This window comes from Gymnoscopelus braueri (genome assembly GCF_963280865.1).
Source record: "Gymnoscopelus braueri genome assembly, chromosome: 11".
NCBI classification, from domain to species: Eukaryota; Metazoa; Chordata; class Actinopteri; order Myctophiformes; family Myctophidae; genus Gymnoscopelus; species Gymnoscopelus braueri.
The window spans coordinates 42,274,205-42,298,019 of NC_137613.1; the positions used below are offsets into that span (position 1 = coordinate 42,274,205).

Below are 23,815 nucleotides of genomic sequence, written 5' to 3' on the forward strand. Positions count from 1 at the left end.
GATTATCTATGGACAGATGGACACACAGACAGAGACCCAGGGGCAAAACGATAATCTCTGTCCCCGCCGACCTGGTGGAAAAAATTAAGCATAAGAGCAGAGCACCTGTCTGAGGACTATACAGAGTCAGACTCAAACTGTGCTTATGTAGTAATTCTCTGCTGGAGTATTATTAACTTATATCTGGGCCAGTTCCAAAACTTGTTATCACAAAACAAAAAACAAAACAGAAAACAACCTTAGTGATCATCCCAAGGTAGGACATTGATGACAAGTAGTGATGAGTATGTAGTGCAGGTGGAGACTCCAATTGCATCTCTCCACCATGGAGAGAGACAGAGCTTCAAAGAATGCCAGCTGCAATACAAGCTGTTGGTGCACATGCAGTGTTCATTGAAGTAGTATTTGGCATCAACAACAGGTGTATAAATAGAAAACACTGACGCTGTCTAAAAATGACAAGGAAAAAGAGTTGTACATTGTAAGCACGTTTTCACCTTTGCCTGAAAATAATGCTTGTTTGGTCAAGTTGTTCTCTATGAGCCCCTATTTATCTTTGGTATTATTTGCAACCTTTAGATCCGTAGAAGGTTCTGAACACCCTGAAGATGTCAAATGTCAGATGTTTTCTCACTTTCATACCTTTGAACTGGGACAAGGCTTAAAATACTACACCCCTTGGAGAATTGTTCTAGAACATTCAGAATTCACAAAACGACTCTCACCCTTCTCAACCTTTGAAATGAAAAGAATCAGACAGAAGTTGAAACACAGGTTAAGTAGCCTACTTCACACTACCCTAAATCTGTAGAAGACAGTACACAAGGGGGGGGGGGGGGGGTCAGAGATCACAGGGGGGCATGTGGCTTTGTTTTGTTTGGAGGTAGTCCAAAATTATGTTGCACAAAATAATTATTTACTTTCATCCACTGTCTCTGTTCTCAATGTGATACAAGTCTATTATCCTGTAAACTTAACATCCAAACTCCACATAATTGTGAAGCACACTAATGACATCAAATTTCAACCTGGGATCCCTATTTTTGGCATGTCAATCAATATCATATTGTAAAAAATAGTGAACATTTTACCAAGATTTTAAATAATGGCTCTACAAGCACACGTGTTGTTTTTTCCCCTTTTTTGTTGATGGGTTCCCAGATTGGTTGCATCCTGAAACTTGTGGTTTCGTATTGTCAATTTTCGCTATTTTCAACAAAGTAGGCTATAGGGCCTAAGTAGTTAACTCATTGAGTGCCATAATTATTAATATCTATTTTTTAGATTAGATGTCTTTATTATCCACAAGGGAAAATTGTTTTGCTCAGGTCAATGCATACATTCAACAAGACAATACATAAATAAACACCACAATTAAAACACCTAGCAAAGTACTTCAATTCTATAAAAGATACAAAAAATCTAAAAATGTATTTCTGGCCATTACAATGTTTATTACATTTTAAAATTTAGTAAAACAAAAGTGCTTAGGAAGCGAGATACAGCCTTTTCAGTTATAAGTTAAACAAGGAGTGGATGGAGCTGCAAATCTTCAGATAATGATATCTTGGGTTCAGGAAGATTATTATTATTTTTTTTTTTTCAAAAACACATGAAACACGTTAATGGCACGTTGCACCATAGCGCTAAAACACGTGAAACACGTTAATGGCACTTAACATGTCTGAAAAACACAAGAGAGTGAGTGAGTGAGTGAGAGAGAGATAGTGAGTGAGTGAGTGAGTGAGTGAGTGAGAGACTAGTGGCGCAGGCACTCACTCACACACGCACTCACTCACTCACTCACTCACTCACTCACTCACTACTAGTGAGTGAGTGAGTGAGTGAGTGAGTGAGTGAGTGAGTGAGTGAGTGTGAGTGAGTGGCGTGCCTGCGTGCGTGCGTGTGTGCGCGCGCGAGCACACTGTGGCTGTGGGGAGTCTCGAGCTTTTGTAGGTGTGGGGGCTGACGGGTCGCCAAGGAAAAAAGGTTCGGAACCACGTGCTCTGGGTTAGTGCTAACTAAGCTATGGGGCATACAGGATAGCACTTAATCGGTCACCTGTGGCTCACTGCTAGTCCAAATATGAATAAGTTTTACTAGTCTATTATATTCAAACCTGTTTAAAGATAATCTTGGAGAAGTTGCTTCATTATCGCTCTGAAAATATGAACAAATAAATAAACTCCTAAACCTTAACCAAAATCAACAACATAATCCGAAGTGAATTCATAATTATTGGTTGTCATTGGCCTTTGACTTTCCTCTGTGACCCAGACAGGCATTTAACAGAGCATGCATATTTCAAGCGTCAGGCGTTTTGGGGTGACGCGACCAGAGCGAATCAGCACCGTGGACAGCTCCTGCATCGATCCAACGTCACAGACAACGCCCTGATAGTAGGCTATAACCCACAATTATGAATGTCAACGGTTTTAATGCTCACAAAATCTTACCTGCCCAAACAGACATGTGCAGGTTAGTCATAATGCTATCATATCATAATGATACGGCAATCAGCTGGCATCTTGTAATGTATGCTGCTGCTTAACAATTTGCAGACAAAACATTTCCAAACGTACCGCCTGATCTTTTGTTTTCCACTCACGAGTGGCTTCAATATTCTGAGGATAAACTCATGGCTTTATACTGCCTGTAACCCTCTTGTAAAAGAGGGCATCGGGCCCTTTAAGGGTTCTGAAGCGAGACTAGCCGATGTAGGACGAGTGTGTGCGCTGCTGCTCTCGCTGCCAGCCATCCTCCTCATCATCATCATCATGGCCTCCGCAGAGCCGCGGCTGCGACCGAGAATGATCAGACCAGCCGCCGGTGTCTCTTCCCTCCTTCCCCGAGCGGAGACGGACGTCAAACCGAAGCAGAGGCACCGGTAGAGGAGGAGAGACGCGCCGGGGGTAAGAGCCGCCTCATGCCACCCCGGTCTCCTCCATGTCTGCGTCTAATAAAGCCACGATACAGCCATTCGACAACGAGGGGTGCGAACCCGGGCGGCGGCGTTGAGCGGCGGCAGAAACATGAGGGATTATTCTGTTAATCTGTCAGTGCAGCAAGTGCTGAGCCTCTGGGTGCAAGGCAGGACGCTGCAACACTTCACAGGTATGCAGGATAATAAGCTGCTTCCCGATGTCTACTGTTTGCAGCATTTCATGTGTTCAGATGTGTGCGGTTCGCCCGGTCTTGCACACACAACTCATAATCTAGGCTACTAAACCACTACACAGGATATAACGTAGGATATATGGTCACCTTTGCAGGTCCGTTTCAGAAGAGGACAACAAAAAAAACGGAATACACTATGCACAAGAAGCCTGTCAAATAGAACACAATATTGAAAGAATACATAACTCTTAAGACCAGGAAAGGACAGGCTCAGTCCGTTGAGGAGCATATAGCTACATTAGCCCCCCCAGTGGTGAATTGGTCTATGTGAGAGAGTAAAAATTCCACTCCACTGTCCATGCGTGTGGAGTCAGGGGATGGAATGAGTATCATAACAAAATGCGGCTAATTAATCTTTCCTGCCGCGTGAATGCGCTTGGCTCAGAAGTAGCCTAAACGAAAGTGCTGTCATCTCCGTTTCAGTCACGGCCATCGTTTCCCTTTGTCTTTCAGTGTAGTAATTGAGAGTAATTAGAGCCCTTTCCTATAAATCATATCATAGACATGCCTTCTGTCTAGTCAGGTCTAGACTCTAGAAATATTGATTTGGACGATAATATTAAGGTTCCACCACGACTTGATTGTGGTGTTTGTATTATGGGACCTATGTCTTTGGCTTAAGTTCCTGTAGGCTATATCTATAATAGTAATTTATTATGTGCCAGTGTAGGTTTAATTAGCATGTAGGCCTACCTACTGTAAAAACCTTGCTTGTAAGGATTAATAACGCATTTAGTAATGTGTCAATATATGTGATAGGGTGCCTCCTCTAGAGTCGACACAGACTTTTTTTATATCATGGACATGACTCAACAAGATTGCTAACCACCATCCACACATGGCTGTGTTACTTACAATCATTGCCACATGACAACTTCTAAATGGTTGGAAATGTTGCATGGTAAATCACGGACTTAACATTTAAAGCAGATGCACTGTCGAAAGGAACAACAGGAATCAGTTTGTCATAAAAACACGAGATGAGCTTAATCCTCTCATGCTTGGAATTCCCTGCTATTGAACAAAGAAGACCAAAGTGAAGATGGGCATATATGGTCATGGCTGGTATACAGCAAAGAGCCTTTTCATGAGTCTGAGCTGACATCCTCCTGAGCTGAGAAACACGGACGTTAAATGATGCTGATTCAGCTGACGCACAATGTTTGCGGAAGCAGAGTTGCGGCAAGGAAGACCTCTGAAGAGTTGACATCCACATTTAGTGAAGGCCTCAACCTCATAGTTAACCAGTCAGGTGAAAGACTACCCAACAAGGTGTTCAGATGAGGTCAATCGAGGATATGAGAACCATCCTGAATAACTGTGACAACCTTCTTTTTCAGGACCCATATTGCTGAAATGAAGGGCTTTTTTTTACCTGTTTATGCTTTTTGCTCTGCCAGAGGTTTTGTCTCATTTCCTCAACGTTTCCTCAAGTTCTCAAAAAGTTTAGTTTTTCCCCCACAGTCTACAGATATGAGAACATTTCCTTACTTTCCTTCAAATCAGCCACTTGAGCCCTTTATACAAAATAGCCGATCTAGTGTACGCCTGTGGTTCAGTGAAAACTTCTTATCAGGGAATGGTAATATAATCTGTTCTTTTTTGTATAGCATGTCAACACGAGTGGGGGATTAGTAGATATTAATGCTGCCCTCTGACTGGCGTACGTGCCCACAGTGGGGAACTATCCTTGAGCTTTCCAGTTACAGGCACCTATCACCTCCCCACATCATCTTTACGGACAGCAATGACTTACCATCACACACACACATACACATTTTTACACTGTCCTGTAAAATGCACCATAGGACATATGGTGTGGTCATGTGGTGTGGTTGAGATGGGGTTTGTGGGACATGTCCCCATGTGCCCCTACTGGTTCCCATGTAGAGGATTCTGTAAATCCGTCCGGGCTTAGTTGTGTGGCAGATGACCAGCCTGTTTCAACCCAGCACCTGTGTGGAATCTACTGGATTCTGCTGGCAAGATGCCAACTCTCTCACTTCTATCCTTATACAGTATTTCACCTCTTGTCTCGTCTATCCAATCTCTTTCGTTCTAACCATCATGTGCCAGTCCATCGTTGTTTCTCTGTATCTGTTGTGAATTACGTTGACCTAAGAGCGTGATCCTAAGAGCTATGGTCATTCAGTTGAATTATACATTTGCAGAGACAACATACATGTGGCCAGAAGATATGGGTCATGACAGATAAGAGCCAAGCCAGACAAGGCAGTACAGGAACAGATTATATTCTGGGAATAAGGTTGTGTGATGAAGAGAAAGATACTGTACCTACTATGCAAGCACATTATCTACATCTACAGTGTATGATAACACCATTTAAGAATGATCAAGTATAGTTATAAGATTATGTCAGAAGAATTGTACTTAAACAACCTGCACCTGTAGTCTCCTGATAAAGTAGCTCATTGTGTCACAAACATTCTAATATCCATATATTTATATCATACATATCATATACATTTCCATCCAATATGCCTACGCAGATGAGAGTGAATCAATATACTATACTGAGGTGTGTGTCAAACCTCAAATATATTATAACAATACTATACCCATCTCTTTTTTTTATAACTTCTCTATCCGTCTTCTCTCTCTCGCTTGTAATTTTAGTATATTATTTATTGTATCTACTAAATCATCCCATCTCCCGTCTGATCTCGGACATCTCTCTCCTCCCTGGCGAGATTAGTGATGGTGATAGGAAGATGGTGGTGGCAGATAAGATAAGGAGCTTCCATTGTGTCCCGTCTCAGTAGTTTGAGATCACTCTGGGCTGCAGCCAATCAGGCGGAACAAAGAGACGTTGTGTGTGTGCGTGTGCGTGTGCGTGTGCGTGTGCGTGTGCGTGTGCGTGTGCGTGTGCGTGTGAGTGTGTGTGTGTGTGAGAGAGATGCTGCCACATCTCTCTCTGCCTCGCTTGACAGCTGATGGCTGGATCAATACTGGAGGTAGGCACTCACTGGATTATGGAACAAGTTTAAATGGCTATGCTAACACGCTCCCTCCCTGCTAGGCCTGTATTGAAATGTACTTTGGAGAATAGGGCTTATTGATTTACAGTGATATAGCAGATGTTTCCATCATGCAACAAACCAAGTCAAGCATCATCAGTCTAATACCAGTACATGACATTCCACTGCTTTTGAACAGTTACTGTTCATCCAATTCAACCTCAAAACCTTGGTCCATGTCTTAAATAATCTTCTCATAGCCAGCTGGCATTTCCCTGCTGTGGCAGCATGAGTGGTGCCAAGCAGGGCCTCTCACTGACCATGACTCTTTATGCAAAGTCTGTCTGTAAGAGCCTGTGGCCCACACGAAGCAAGGAGGGAAAGAGAGGTGATGAGGATGAGGAAGAGGATGAGGAGGACAGAGAGAATGTGAATACACATTCTAAAACTGGTCCTGCCGAGCGAGCTCCACTTGGGCCTAGCCTAGTTTCTCTCCATAATTCTGTATGCTGGTAATTTTTTTACCCAGTAATCAATTGCTGAGAAAGCCATTTGAGAAAAAGAGGCGAGAAGATGGGCAGGCGGACAGCTGCACAGGCCCGTTTGATATGTGCTTTCAGAGATAATGGGTGCGTTTACTGGGACTGTCATTGCTTAATTTTTCTATTGAATTGTAAAAGTTCACCGTTTTGGTTTTTGGGGTAATCAAAAAAGGAGTGCAGGGCTGTGGTTAAAAGTACATTAATGTGTATCCTTTGACGTCAGATATTCCAATTCTGTTCTGTAGCTTGTCTTTGTTTTCCCTAGACTACAATCTCATTCTTTCTGAGCAGTTAAACACAGTTCCCCTTACCCTTGCTCTACTTCCCCTTTTCACAAGTGGTCAGTTAAAGTTGTTGCCATTTTGATTGAAATCCTCCTCGCTTCACTGATGACTGAGCACCATCTCTGCCTTCTTTTCTGAAACGGCTGTGTAGTTTCAAGAGGGTTTTATTTGTCACTCACTCATACAGGTACAAGCAGCGAAGTGTTTGTGTGGCATGTTCTGCAAGACTATGCCAACAACAATACAATATAAAAACATGATAATAATAATAATACTAGATGGAAGAAAAATAAGAAAAATGTAAAGAGAATAAAGATTTTAAAAAGTTGGCAGTAGTACAGGTAAAAAAAAACACTTTAGCAGATAAAAAGTTAATTTGGCAGTATAGGTCAAAAATGCTTTAGCAGCAATGGGAAATGTGTGGGTCTATCTATGTGTGTCTCCGTCAACTGAAGTTTGTAGAAAATAGCAATGTACGATATGCCGGTAGACCTGGTCCAAGCAGGCTGGCGGTGGACGGCACAAATCATGGTTCTGGTTGATGCCAAAATTGCAGTGGGCTGCTGATTTGCAAACGACACATACCCACTGCACCTCTCCTACCACAACGGCACATGGCAATTAGGGCTGGGCGAATATTCTGATTTTATTTTCAGCTACGATTTTGGATTCTGAATACGAAAGCAAGAAAGTCGACACTAAAATCCAATTCGGAATCGATGGTCTTAAATACATAAATACATATTATCTATGTATGCTATCTCCGCCAGGTCGAAATGACCAGAGACGGGAGATTGTTTTTTTTAAAGAGTGCAGTTGCCCAATTTCCATAGAAAATCGTACTTAAAAGTGTCAGCCTCGTCCCCGAGAATATTCCAAGTCTTGTTTCTGATCAACAACATTTCCATTTATTTCTTGCACATATTAAAATGCATTTGGCGGAATGCTGTGAAACATGTCGAGCACATTGATGCTCCCCAGAGGATGGACCCTACTGATTTTGGTGACCCCCATGGCTTTTCCTATAGTGCCACCCCTTAGACCAAATTGTGTCTAATTGAGCTGTGTCTAATTTGTCTGTGCTGTGTTGTTTTTCCCCTCTCCTGTTCAGAGATGTGGTATTGGGTGTTCCTGTGGTGTCTCTTCTCCTCGCTCTTCGTCCACGGGGCCATGGGGCTGCTCATGTTGGTCATGCTACAGCGCCATAAGCGGGGCCGCCTCATCACCCTGGTGCTGGTCAGTGTGGGCTTCCTGGCCTCCCTCTCTGGAGGGGTCATCACCAGTAAGTACTGCCTCACCCTGTTTTTAGTCTTGATGTCACAAGTGCTTAGAACCACACAACAAAAAAGGAAGATGCACAATAAAATCCAATTTACAGTGACTTTACTGGAAGTGTAAAAATGGACCCTCAGGATTTTGCCGTGTATGAGTTATTACAGCGAGTGAGATTAAAGGAGTAGTTCACCCCAAAAATGACTTATTTTCTATCAATTACACACCCCATGAATTCCAAGGCTTTATGGGGTGTGTAATTGATAGAAAATAAGTAATTTCCTGGGTGAACTACTGCTTTAAGAGGATGGTCTAATCAAGATAGGCGTGAGGCGTGCAGGAAATGGGTGTGTTACACAAATATTTTTGGTATTTTGGGGATTTGCCATTAGGGCTTCTCAATAATGGTATAAAACATGCTATGGCTGTAGCATAAATGTTTCATTGTTTATTCTAACTATTACAATTAGCACACTTTTGCGCCTCAGGCAGCACCTTCCGATACTATGGGTCCTCAAAACGTAAATTCCATTGTTGGCACGCGTGCACAGTTGATCAGAAATTGGACTTACACAGAATACAATATTCTCGGGGAGGAGGTTGAGGTTGACACTTGGGCAATGTTGTTGCGCAGTTATTATAAGGAAATGCGCGTATTTAATTCAGTATGACCAGAAGCAGGGATCGAACATATCCCCGCCGGTAATAAAAATGAATGACCAGAGAGTGAGATATCAAAATCAGAGGCATGGATTCACCCAACAATCCCACCCCACCACCCCAGCATATCAAACCCTGCCTAAATCTACCTTTTTATGACCGACGACTGATCAGGTTATGGTGACACACTGATTTAAGCTGCCTGTGTCTACACTGATTGTTAAGGTCTGAGGAAGAGCCTGGTGGCTCGAAATGTTACCGCCAATACATTCTGCAAACGAGAGTATAAACTGGTGTGCAGATTTCATTTATTTTCATTACAGTTTATTCTATGGCCAACATCTGATCTGGCTGTACTTATGTATACCTCCATTTGCCTAATCCTTTCAATTCTTTCCATAAAAGGACCATACCGGTGGTGTGACATGTTTAGGTTATTGACTTACTGTATACTTGACATTACTGCCGAGTCAGTGTCAACCATTTTCCAAGGCATTTTTTAGGAAGCCATTGGACATCAGTATGGTATCAAAGTCAACTTGCAGAGACGTAATGCTTGATAAGCACTAAATCGACCTAAATGTAATTGAGTGGTTATTTTCTGTCAAAATTACATATCGTTGTGCTTTAATGCTGATTGATTTGAAAAGTCTAGCCAAAAAAAAAAGGTCTATGTTTATATATGGAATGGTCCTTTAAGGTTGCCATTGTCCGTTGTTGCTGTACAGTGACAGTCGCTGTAACACAGTTTGGTGTGTGTAACAGACCTAAATCTATCTGACCACAGGACAGGAGCTCTCGAGGGCACAGCTGTATGAATGACTTTCAATCACAGAGCCGGTCCATGAATAGAAAGAGGCTTTATCATTAATGTGCCGCAAGAGGGAGAGAAGACTACTGACTGTCTGAATATAAATATGATGTCCGACTGGCCCAAATGCACTGTGTGACAGACAGTGATGGAAGTACTCAGATTTTTTACTTAAAGGGACTACACCATGAATTTTAACTTTTTCTTATTTTTTGTGTGTTTTTGGTCTCCCCTACCTCTCTTCTATCCCCAAAAATACCCCAGTTTGAACATTCAGGCTTTCACAGCAAATCTGGGGTTTTCTGTAAATTGGTCTAAAACAGGCCAAACTGATTTGGTCCCTGACGTGACGTGACGTCAGGGAACAATTCCTCCCGTTTTTCAGTTCCAACCCAATTTTTTTTTTTTTTTAATCTTTTTTTACTTTTTCTTATCTTTTTCGTATTATTTTTTTTTTACTTTTTCCACACAGAACCAGGAGATAACATGCATACAAACTGGCTCAATAGCGCCCCGTGCCAAACAGGACAATGTGGTATTGCAGGTGAAAGTGCTTTATAAGCCAGAGAGAAGTTAGTTGGAATGAGTATATCTGAGGCTTGATTTAGGCTCAAACCTTTTGAAAAACGTTTGAGGGACATAAACAATATGATATTAAATATTATTTTTATTTTTTTAATTCATGGTGTAGACCCTTTAAGTAGTAGTAATACCTACATACAAATTGTTTCAAATAAAAGGCCTGTATTCAAAATGTTACTTGAGTGAAAGTGCAAAAGCATCGGCATCAAAATATACAGTACCAAAATAAAAAGTACTCACATTTTTGAAAAATGTTCAAGACTTTTTCGAAAATAGAATATCTGCAAGCTTCAACTCATTGTTGTGGAGTAAAAAGTACAATATTTGCCTCTGAGATGTAGGCTAGTGAAGTAGAAGTAAAAGTCTAAAATAAGAAATACACAAGTAAAATAAAAATCACACCCTGTGTGAAGTGGGCGGTGTCTTGCTAGCTAATCACAATACTGAATGGAGTCAACCAATCATGTACAAAAAATAAAAACATTTATTGAAACACTCTTTATGATGGACGAAACCATAACTTAAAAAAAACAGATTTATGTGTTTTTTTAAGTTATGGTTTCTTATATAGGGCTATGCACATGTGTCATGTGACACTGGCCAATCACAGTCCTGAATAGACTGTGATTGGCCAATCACGGTGCAGGGTTAGGCGGGGTACTTTTTGGCCAATCACAGCGCAGGATAATTGTACAAATATCCAAACCTCACTTATAGGGGCGGTTTCACCGCCCAAAAATACAAGTACGGTCAAGTAAATGTACTTCGAATCGCTACTTTCCACCACATGGCAACAGGTCAGTAAGGCAACAGTGAGGTGAAGAAAAGGTTGGGTTGTGCTAGAAATTTCATTTGTAATTAATTCTATCTCTGATAGATGGAAACAATTTCACAACGGTATTTTTTATTTGCACATCAACATAATGCCTGAGAGTGGAAAGGTCATGGCTTCACTCAAATGGTTAGGGTTCAACCACTAAGAAGCTTTCTTGCTCAGCAATTTCCATGGCAATCCAGCCATTATATTCTGAGATATCTTGTGTGCAAGTGGACATTTTGGCATAAGGGTGGCACTAAAGAAAAGGCCATGGGGTCACCAAAATCATTAGGGTTCATTGTAATTTGCATAATAAATTAAATAATTGAAAGTGCAGACATTTCCTGTGTGTAGGCTAGGCAAACACCAGCTGTCTTTCCATCAACGTGCAAATGTCATCTGCACATAATCATACACCATAATATCCGTTCTGCATGTGAAGCACTTTTAATTTGTAGGGTATATTTCACACAATAGAAACATACAATTATAGAGTGTAGCTCATTGTTGCTTCATCTGTCGATGAGGTTTCTGTCTTTTGACTCTGAAATCAAGGAAAAGGCTTCTTGGGGGGGTTCTCTGGCTGTCCATTTCATGATGTTGTCCAAATGGCATATTGTGTGTTAAGGCGTGACTAACACTTGGAGGAAGAGTGGCGAGTCAACACAGCGTGTGGGCAGACACTCAATCACACCCCCAACTGGCTGTGTGGAGCAGCAGATGAATACTTTAAATGGTGCTCCTTTTTAAATATTCACACGCAGAACACCATGGCTTTTGTGATGTAGAGACGGATAGGAAGCAGTTTTAGCCTCTTAGTGCATTTCATCTGTGGTCATGGCGATGAGTCTTGAGCGACAAGCAGTTGTGTGCGAATGCCGCTCTGTTTACTCAATGTGTGTTCATGTTCATGATGCAGCTCTTTTCGTCCTCAGGCGCGGCTGTGGCGGGGGTCTACCGCGTGGCGGGGAAGGACATGGCCCCCCTGCAGGCTCTGGTATTCGGCGTTGGACAGACTACCTTCTCCGTCATAATCTCCTTCTCGCGCGTCATGGCCACTATGTGAAGCAAGCACTCCACTTCAAGGGCACACTCAGACGACTGGAAGGACCCATACACTGGAGAGGTGAGCAGAGGTGGTGGATTAAGCCACGGATCAAGTCAGTGAGAGACTTATGGTTGCTCACTCGTATGAGCATCGAAAGGGCATGGCCTGATTTGCATGATCTGCAAGAGAAGGTGGGAATGCTCTGGAAGTTGGGGCTCAATGCAGGAGAGAGAGAGACCCCTGGTGTCTCTGTTCTATCACTGCTACAATCATTAGCACTCCTCCAGTGCTGTTTAAAAGGGAACTCAGTGCAGGCCTCTCCTCTCCATGGGACGGCACAGCGCTCGCTGGACAAGAGGGCAAGATCCACAGCCACTCTGTAGCGATGCCACATCCCAGACTGAAAGCCATGTTTCAGGTGTCTCCAGAGTTCTCTCAGTGCTCTATCATTGTTGCCAACAGCCCTGTCTGGGACATCCAGATGCCTTTGTGGTAATCTCCACTGACTCTTGAAGGCTTTCTGTTGCAATTGTGGGGGAAAATCTCTCTCTTTTTTTTTGTACCAATTGAAGGGAAGCAAGAAGGATGACCTGTAATTATTTGCGATGATTTCATGGTACCATGTCACAATGCACTTTAGGTGCCGCTGTGAGAACAACATTTTGAGCAGAGAAGGTTCACAAGAGTGAACTAACAACAGTGTTCATCAGCAAAACCGCCTTTCAGTATTAACGTCAGCCTCACCAACTAGCTAGGTTTTCACACCTAAAATAACAGATTATCGAGGCCATTACTTTCTGTTCAGTGGTTTAACGACTTCTGCAGAGTTATACTCCAGTACTAACATACTCCAGAGATGTGGCTTTGAATTTGCACTCTTCTAAATGTTGGAAATCCCTTGCCCGAGAGGTCATATGACACCTCAGTTGAAAGTCACAAAGGATATCATATTACCAGCATCCCTGCAGCATTCTCAGTTTGTATTTTTGAAATACCGTTTCATTGCGTGCCAATTATGTGACAGGTGGGGTCTAAGACAGGGGGGAAAATCCCATCATATTTAAAATACTGAGTGTATGTGCACTTGGTTGAATTTACCTTTTGCAGTTTCTTTCAGGGCTGGTCAGCATTAGATCAGCATTAACATATACAGACTGAAGGAGAGGGATTGGTCTCAACTGAAGTGAAGAGGTTTGCTTGGTTTGCTACTTGAATTAAAATTGCTGTGATTTTCAGATAATTGATTTACTGTCTGCGAGTCCTAAATGCTAATTTGCACTTGGTCGCACAATCGCTCAACTGAAAAAACTTTTTTTTGAAAATCTGTTAATTGCATTGAGCAATGCGGCCATGCAATGAAGTATAAATAAAGCATTCGAATCCATCGCTCCATGGCCCACCATAGTGTTAATAACATGGTCTGCAGTGCCATAAATTCCTCAAGCTTTTATATATATATATATATATATATATATATATATATATATATATATATATATTAACTTTTATATATGTTGTACAATGATCTTCTCGCAAACTCAGAACTGCGACGTGTTGTGAGCTTGTAGATCAGCCATTTTCTTTATGACCAGTTTTGAAAAATGTCCCCTATAATGACATTATGAAAGGAGGTAAAGGATTTACTTCATTAATGCAACAACGTTTTGATCTCACAGGATCTTCATCAGGAGGTCAGTATATAATGACCTATAATGACATTCCCAAAAGAGGGAAGCCAGGATGAAAGTGGTTAAAGCCATAGTTCCCTGGAGAAGATCAAATACAATTTGCTGCTGTCACAGCCATTTTATGGCTCCTTAGATTTTGCCAGTCCAGTATTTATTTATTTTAACCCATGTTCCTTAAGTTTAACTTTGTCTATTGCACTGAAAATGATCTGCCTTCTTTTAGCACAGTGTGTGATGATACTGTTCCAGCGTGGCCCATATTAAGCCAGTATTACATAGAGAGCATACCCAGTAACCACAGTTGAAGTCGATTTCAAAAGACTGACCGATGTCCCTTTGTATAGAATAACGTTTGGGGTTAGTGATGACAAATGCATTCTCCCAGTGAAAACAATTGAAAGTTATCTAGGACTTATATTGCCCATGCACACAACAGTTTGTGTTACCTACTATTGGTTTGAACAATTTAAGAATTAGCTTTACTTTTATGCCTACTACCTACTGCAGCAAATATGGCCAACAAGATAACAGTTTCCCTCCCTCCCTGGATCAATAAACGACAGGAGGATACTGTACTGCACCAGACCCACAATGGAGAGCTTTAGGTTGTAATGTCAAAGTATCTTTCACATACTAGCTTTAATTACTGCATTATCTACAGATATTAGATTGTTATCATCAAGAACTAGTTCAATTAGTTTAGCCCAGTTTATCTTTTTTTCTTATGGCATAGGAATGGGCCAGACCTAAATGGCACAGCCATAAGAGTTGCTATGATTTGGGCGAATATCTGATATTACATTTATCACCTAAATTTGTGTGGTAAGATTGCATCGTATTCACCTTCTCTTTGTTATGTAATTGACTCAACTCACCTTCAGTACCAACACGCCACAGAAGAGGGCAATATTGCTCATAAATAAGGTAGCAACAGTAATGTTGAAGACTTGAAAGATGACTGTGGATTTAACAGTGAAAATACAGTTTTGATATTGTCATTTGACATCGTTTCTATTCACTCTTCTCAGTGGTCTACTGCAATCTTTAACCCCCAAATGTAAAATAATAAACTTTACTATCAGGAAATAGTAAAACACTGAATTATCTGCACATACTACAGTACTAACCATACTACTCATGTGAATGTTTTTGGCTCAAGTTCAGGGACCAAATTGTGCGTTGTTGCAGATGACTCACCTGTCATTATAGCAATGAAAACTATGTGAAACTTTGTTTTAATTGCTGAATAGTTTGCTGAATATATGGTTCATAGGACATGTGATATTTGAGTGTTTCGTTGTATTTTGGTGTATGTCTGTGTGGTTGTGCATGTGAGTACTATAATATTGAATTATTTATTTTCTTTCATATGAGGTTGTCTGTTGCAGGCCCTTGGAAAGTGTTTTCTCTTGTCTCGATCAGATAATGTCTAGTCTATGCTCTGTCGTATGATGGTGTCGTGAGTGCACCAAAAATAGCAGCTCACATCACGGTTGTGAGCTTGAACATTGGCTATTTTCGGAGTGTGACACCATAATATGACAAAGGATTAATCGGGCTTAAGGACCTAATTTTAAGTGACATGGATGGCACTGTGTGTCCAAAGACGTCACAGACTGGTCCTGAGAACATGAGAAATGTCTTACAGTACGTAATGTATCAGAAACCATTTTTTATTTATTACAACAAAGTGTTTAGTATCGCCTTTTTGTCCATCAAAACATCAAGCACCGACAGTTGAAAGCTTGCTTACGTGGATGAGGTCAGTTGCACTTAACCTGTACGGCTATACTGTACAAAATCTTCAGCAGAAGGATATATATCAAAATGAGATGTAGCTAATGGCAAAATTAACCTTACTGACAGTATTTTGATATTCACACTCTACTAGTATTTCTCTACTACAGTATAGTGACCATGCATTAAAATATTAACGCCTATGCCACACGTGGTAATGTTATAAGAATGAGTGAGAATTGATTTTCTGCTTTAGACTAGGCAATTACACCACCATCAAAATGGTGGGCAATATTGTGTGTACCGCAATACCCAGAGACACCCTGGAACTGACGATCCTACAACACAGTAAAAGTCTGAATGTTAATTTAAGTCTGAAAGTGTTAAATGTTTTACACTTCCAGAATGAAATTATATTAACACTCCGGATTTTTCTGTGAACCCCTTCCAGGACCTCAACATGCCACTCAATGATATGCCCAGTCCAATAACCATGTGTCATTTGGCTTATAAGTAATGCTACCCTTCAGATCAGTGTTATACAAATGCCACATAATGTATGCACCATGGACACACATACTCTGTTACTGTACCCCCGCCCTCCTGTGTTTGCATGTGTAATGCAGCTCAGAAAACGTGTGAATGGATTATGGACAATCCCAAACAAGAGACAATGTACAAAAACCCAAAGTGGCACTTGTAAATAATGTAAAATGTTCTTTTTTTATTTTTTTTACCAGCCAAACAGCTGATGTTTATAACTATTGGATATTTATGTACAAATTGTTCTCCTGTACATACTCAACAGTCAGGTGAAATACAAAATAAAAAATGTTTTGCAGAATAAAGTTTTGTATGCCTTTTCTGTTCCCACATAATGTGTGTTGATGAACAATCAACACACAGTCTCAATACTCTCTTCTATAGATCTTGCTATAAGAGCTGAAGAAAATAATGTCTGTGGGGACCGGGTGTCTGCCTGCATTCTCACAATCATCATCCCTCTTTCACCCGAGCGGTCCGAAGGATCTCTGCTCATACGATCGTTTACATCTCGTATCTCATCTGCCATGCCAATGCGTGATCTGACTATTAATCTCCCTCTCCTTGGAAGCTTCCTCTGGCCTTTGATGCTGTTATTCTTAGTTTGTCCTTTGACTGCTTACCTGTATGAAACCTAAGATGTGTAATAGTGTATTGTACGTTGTAGGATTTTTGCTGACGATCTGATCCAGAGCAACGTACAATCGGGTTAACAGGTAGGGATTCAGTTCCTTGTCAAAGGACACTGGAAGCCCGGGGCACTCAGGTGGTGCAGGGGTAAAGTTCCTGCCCACCACCTGGAGACTATGGGTTTGAATCCTCTACGGTGCGTCCAGCTTGCCTGGGGTGTTCCAACAAAGACAGTTGTCTATGTTTGCAGGAGGGAAGCCGGACGTGGAGGGCATTTTTTTATCGCTGCTCTAGTGACTCCTACAGGTTGGTCAATGGCGCTAGTCAGCAGGGTTGTTGGGCTATGAGGCATAAGGTGAAAGTGGTTACATTTGACTGAAATCACCCTCTACAAGTACCAAATGATTTAACTTCTGTCTCGCTGAATACCATCTACAGTCTCTGCACATAGAAATGCAGTTCAAAATCCTGAGTGTCAAATCAACTTGTGTAAAACCGATACATTTTTACACTCAGATTTAAATTGGCACTCAATATTTCACAGTGAAGGGCAGTGCCAGCTGCCTAGGCAGACACAGCCCCTTTTGAGCCGGCTGCTCCAATGTCCCTGGGGTAGTCTTATGTCCATTGATAACTTTTCTCTTTGTTGCTCAGGCTGGTGTGGACGTGAAGATCACCCTGCTACATCCAAACATTGAAATTCAGAAGCCTGTCCTGGATATATCATTCCAGCTGGCATAGTAGTTGGACATTCAGACAGTATTTATAATGGTTGTGATTTGGTTGTGACCCATCAATGTTACATTCTGAGTTACAAATGGATAAATGACTAATGATGAATAATTACTGTACACTGTAAGAGCTAAATTGACATTCCGAATTTTACAGTATAGGCTACATGGTACTTTACGGGTAAATTTTTACGCTCTTGGAGTAAAATTGACTTTGATTGAATTGGATTTTACAGTATACGCCGTGCTTCGCCATTGCCGTTACTGGAGCTGGGGGCACCGAGACAGAACAAAAGACAATTCAGACCTGAGCACAATTGGTCATTCATGTAGTTGTTCTAACATTTCATTGCTATTCAGGGCAAGTGGTGTACCTTGCCTGTGTCTTGCAAGTACCCGATTACAGCCCCGTTTCTCAAGGCTGTATAACATTTCCAAGCCTCATACAGTGCAGTCTACCGTAGGGTCAAAGTTATCTGCACTGCAGGGCCTATAACCTGGCTGGAATGTTGGGGTGTGACAATGGATTCATGCTGATGGAATTTAATCAGGGGAATGAAACAGGCAAAGGTCTAGTGTTGTTATCATGCTGTTTTGCGGTGTTTTTGTTATTTTATTCTTTAAAGCCAGAGCACGGCGTCCTCCGGACTATACTGCTAATTTCCATCAAGCGTCCATGCTGTTTTATAACTAGGAGAGTGGCTGAGCGGCGCTGATAAGGGGTCAGTGGCTGCTTTGCAGAGTACTGGGGACAGGAAGTGTTTCATAAGAAGCCAGAAGCTGGGCAGTGATATATATATATACTGTAATCTGACGGGAATGTCTGACAAAAACAGGTCTGCATCTATGTGTGTATGTGTGTGTGCGTGCGTGTTGTGTCGTGTCCATCATTCTACAGTTCACTTTACACTATAACTCATTTTGCCCAACGGCAGATCTGCTGAGGTGTTTTCCTGTTTTTGCCAGAATTCGCTATGGAATTTGAAATGTCACAAATTGATTGTCTAAATGCCTTTTAATAGCACTCTGTTTTCACTAGGATGTATTCTAACTTGAAATACACACCCTAACCCACATTTATCTCAGCCACCTTTTTCCAGGTGATTTTCCAACAAACAAACTATGGATTACAGTGCGTGTGTGTGTGTGTGTGTGTGTGTGTGTGTGTGTGTGTGTGTGTGTGTGTGTGTGTGTGTGTGTGTGTGTGTGTGTGTGTGTGTGTGTGTGTGTGTGTGTGTGCGTGCGTCTGACTGTATTTTTGAAAAAGGCTGAAAATGGTCATGCACTTAGTTTTTGTTTTTACAGCTCATTCATCCAATCTAAATGAATGGATCGTTGTCTCTCTGAATAGTAAAGTATTCACACTGCATATGCTCCTGCGTCTATGGTTCACTTTACAGGCACTTCACTCCACTATAAATAAATAATTTTGCAAATCCTTTAGAAAGTGGTTATTCAGCCATCAGACGGCACTGGTAATGGAAATACTATTAAGCCATCAAGGATTCTGATTAAGGTCCTTGACAGGCTCTGGTCCCTGGCCCTATCTTAACCTCAACCTATGCTTATCCCGAACCTGAACCAGTTGTAAGTTACAGTATGACAACATGACTGCCCCCAACCAATCAAATGTCATCGATTGGTGCATTGGTCTCCCATGGCTGAATATCCACTGCCAACAATTTTACCCCAAGTAAAGTTGCCTGGTTTCCTAGAATAGGAATAGGGCCACAAAGCCACTCGTTGCTATTGTCTTATTGTTTCCTCTTCAGGAAATACTCAAGAGTTGAGCATGAGTGTAGACAAGGGGATTGCATGCTTGCTTTGAAAAAAACACCCCCTAAACAATGGCTGGAGTCAGACCAATTCCTTTGACCAGCCAGATCACTTCACATTATTGACCTTGCCTGTGTGCCTGGCGGCTCGACTCCCGTTGCTCATGATGTATATAAAAGTTCAGACAACACACAAACAGTCCATGAGGCTAGTCTCCAGTAGAGGCCGGACCTCCTGTCATCCCAGCGCCTGTTGTCTGGACACTTCAACGGTGGGCGGGACAGAGCTGTCCTCTCTGTTTACATTTTCCAGTATTTCAGACAGACCCTGCACACTATACAACTATGCTGGCACAATGTAACCTTGGTATACACATAATAATGACGTTGCACTAATCTGAATATAAAGATATTAATTGGAAGTAGTTGTAGCTTCTGGAGAACAGCAATTATTTTTGATTATTTTGAAAAACATGCAGATACTTACAAAATATAATCTGTATTGTAAAATACAAATTTTTATTTAATTTTAATAAGCAGGTAACCTATACAATTAAGTACATTTTGGATTTAAATCCCTCCAGTCCTGAATATAGGGACATTTTACAATGGTGTCCCCTCTTATCAAAATTAGTTTTATTCACCAAGTATGTTCACATAAAAATAGACAAAAAGTTCAATGAGATGAGAAAATAGTCAAAGGGTATAGCCTATACCTGTAAGAGCAAGTCCAGTTAGTGATAGCAGAATTAGAAGTGTATGGCTGTGAAGAGACTCCAGTGATTATAAGCCATTTATGCATACATAAAAGAATATATAGCAATATTACTGTACCATTATACCAGTGTTTCCCGAATAGTGGGTCAGGACCCATTAGTGAGTCACGGATACATTTGTATGGGTCGCGAGTGAATACCCCTTTTTTAGAAAAACATTTCAAAAGATAAAAATAAATGAATAAAAATCTTAAATTAAAACAAATATAAAGAATGTTCAAAGTAACTTTAAATACTAAATAATACAAGGAATTCCTTAAATAAATACAAACTTAAGAAGTGGTGAAAATAGTACATCTACATTTTCTACATTTTCACTAGTTTGGGTCTCTGGGATACATCCAATTTCTCTTTTGGGTCTCGAGCAAAAAAAGTTTAGGAACCACTGCATTATACTATACAGATTGGCAATAGTGTTGTACAGTTTATACTACACAGATTATTGTATAAATATTACAGAACTGCACTTAGGTGCCAGAGTGTATACTAGCAGAGTGTATACTAGCAAAGACAGCACTGATACCAACAGTAGAGTACAGTATTACCCTATTAATAGACAATCTAAATAATAGCCTCATTCATGACCTCCATTGTTTTTGAATTCTCTTTGACATGCCCCTGCATCTATTTATTGGCGTGAACAATGTGTGATCCTCGCCCCTGCTGGGTCTTCCCTTTGGAGAGTCTTTCCTTTACTCTTGATAAGATGTGTGTAGGGACCATTGTCTACAACAACATTAGTCGCATGCGAGGACACTGTCTGTGACCAGTGACTGCCAACACCCTTGGTCCTGGATCCATGTCTGACACCACCTTGGATGAGCACAGAGCACTATTAAACTGATTTACAGCATACTTCCTCATACGACGGTGTTGTGCGCAGAAAATAGCCTATCTACAAGCTCACAACGTGTCACAGATGAAAATGTCTAAATGTTAATTTAAGTTATTACGTTATATTATTATATTTGCATTGTAAAAACCTGACAAGTACTGATTTGAGTACAAGTTGTTGATACACATCACAAAAAGTTACAGCATATATACACTGTATACACACATATATACGTAAAGATACTGTGTGTGTGTGTGTGCGTGCGTGCGTGCGTGCGTGCGTGCGTGCGTGCGTGCGTGCGTGCGTGCGTGCGTGCGTGCGTGCGTGCGTGCGTGCGTGAGTGAGTGAGTGCGTGCGTGCGTGCGTGCGTGCGTGCGTGCGTGCGTGCGTGCGTGCATGCATGCGTGCGTCACCACCACAAATAATGGATGTATAGACCAATTAAAATATGACCACATTTTAAGACCTAGGCTAGGAACATTGGATTCCAAGGTTTGCAACGTCAGTTGTGTTTAATTCTAATTTAAAATCATTATTTAGACTCAATCTTCCTTGATTTTGATTGATTGCTTCACTGTCTTTTATACTGCCAATGTTTTACTCTCATTATTCTGGTCGTTTCAGCGCTTGGAATAGTTTGTAAGTGGTTGTTTTGTTTTATAAGGTTCTGTTTATTTTCTATAAAGCACTTTGTCTGTGCAATTTAAGTTTTAAATAATAATAATAATTAGATTTTTTACCAAATTGTGGCAGGTACTATTTATTTTGGTGAGTTTTTCAAGTGTTATAACAGCAACTTCCACAAGGGAGCAGCATTGCATTTCTCATTGACTGTTGCCTCTCTAAAAATCCTGCTGCACTCCCCAATGGACTCCCCTCTGTGACTCATTTCCAGTGCCAGGCAGACTGATGAGAGTCAAAGCATCCCATCATTCACTCCACTCCATAGCTGGTCCAAGCAGAGATCATCTGGTGTAAATCGAGGCATTAGAGTTATATTCACCTGTGGACCTAGTGGGATGATGGATGGCCTCCATCCCTGTACTCTCTCAAAGCAGCGCGCGCGCCACACACACACACACACACACACACACACACACACACACACACACACACACACACACACACACACACACACACACACACACACACACACACACACACACACACACACACACACACACACACACACACACACACACACACACACACACACACACACACATTTCTACTGCCCCTTATATCATGAGCTGCATCAAAAATGATTTAATAGGTGTAGAAACCTACATTTGATATGGTTAAGTGACGCAGAGAGACGTGCATGGATTTCAAAAAATAAGATATTCACACTTGCAGAATATTTAGAGAAAGCATGGGACAAACGGACCAAAAAAACATATACGTGATGTATATTTATTCACACACACACACACACACACACACACACACACACACACACACACACACACACACACACACACACACACACACACACACACACACACACACACACACACACACACACACACACACACACACACACACACACACACACACACACACACACACACACACACACACACACACACACACAACCTGGAATCCAAACTCTGGTTTCCCGCATGGAAGACCAAACGTCTACCGCTCATCAAGAGGGAATCTCCACTTGGCCTGGGGAGATATAGGATTCCTACCCGACACCAGGGTTTCATTTTCTCAATTAAGAGGGAAACCACCTCAAACCACTGTACTGTAGATGTGCTAATTGAAAAATAAAATGATTTGCCAGCTAGAACAGCTTGGATCTAATATTGCTTATTTAGAGGACACTTGTCAGATGCTAAACATGATAAACTCAGTAGGATGTGGACAAAAGTCCAGGGATCCTCATAGCAGGAGGAGACATGCTGAACTGTCTCATTGTCCCAGATAGCAGATGAAGCCCCAACAACGTCAAGGTGAGCAGAGCTTTGAATTGCCATTATTAAGAAATGGGGCTAGTTGACATATATGACGATACAAATGGTCAAACCACCAAGACGTCATGTTCTATTCAAACAGACACTCATCCTATATGTAGTAACATATTATTTACACCTGAAAGTAGAAGCACATCCTCAGTACTGGTTGAATGGGATTTGGGATGAAAATTCAGGAGCAAAAGCTGGAGAATGTTGAATAAAAATAAGAAAAAAAGAGTCGAACACCTATTTGGAATTTAATGCTAATCCAGAGACTTCTCCAGTAATTCTCTAGGACTGTGCAAAGGCTTACTTATGGGGATGTATTATTATAGCCTTTTATAGTGCTAAAAAGATTGAAAAAGAGTCTAAGCAAAGAGAATAAGAAAAATAAATAAATAAAGACTCTCTAACAGCAGCATAAATATTCACACTCTGCTGAAGTACTGAAGTGACTCAGAAAAACACGTATAGAGCCTTGGATTCCTTACTCTCAGAAAAAGTAAAGGGTTGCTTGCACCAGTTGTTCCCAACCGTTTTCCTTGGAGCCATTTCCTTTTTAATCTATTAATGACTATTAATAACCCCAAAATGCAATGTTTTTGTGCAACATGTTTACAATTTTGGACTACCTCCAACCGGACAACGCCTCTTGAGGCCCGGACCCCAGGTTGGGAAACACTGGCTTACACCATTTCAAAGATATTATGAACATGATAGCACAAAAAAAATTAAACTAACTCTTCTTCTTTCTGCAAATTTTCATCATAGAGCGGATCATCTTGTTTCCATCTGGTTTTCTTTTCTGCTAATACCTCGGTCTCACCGAATCCATAAACCTCCTCTTTAGCCTTACTCTTCTCCTCTTTCCTGGCAGCTCCCTCTTTAGCATCCTTCTCCCAGTTGTACCTAGCCTCGTTCCCAGCCTTACTCATCTGCGAAGAGAAAAGCCTGGTCACGACCTAATG

General features: G+C 41.2%; 2 protein-coding genes across 2 annotated transcripts in view; one reads left to right on the forward strand and one right to left on the reverse strand.

Moving 5' to 3' along the window:
• The window catches only part of myo1g (myosin IG), a 419,914-nt gene that overhangs the window by 207,497 nt on the left and 188,602 nt on the right, over positions 1–23,815 (reverse strand). The gene's annotated exons all lie outside the window — the stretch shown is intronic.
• On the forward strand, positions 2,814–13,568 carry tmem170b (transmembrane protein 170B). Its single transcript, XM_080442494.1, is given in 4 exon segments — positions 2,814–3,028; positions 3,030–3,114; positions 8,093–8,263; positions 12,059–13,568. Coding segments are annotated over 4 exon segments (489 nt in total). The 5' UTR covers positions 2,814–2,926; the 3' UTR covers positions 12,190–13,568.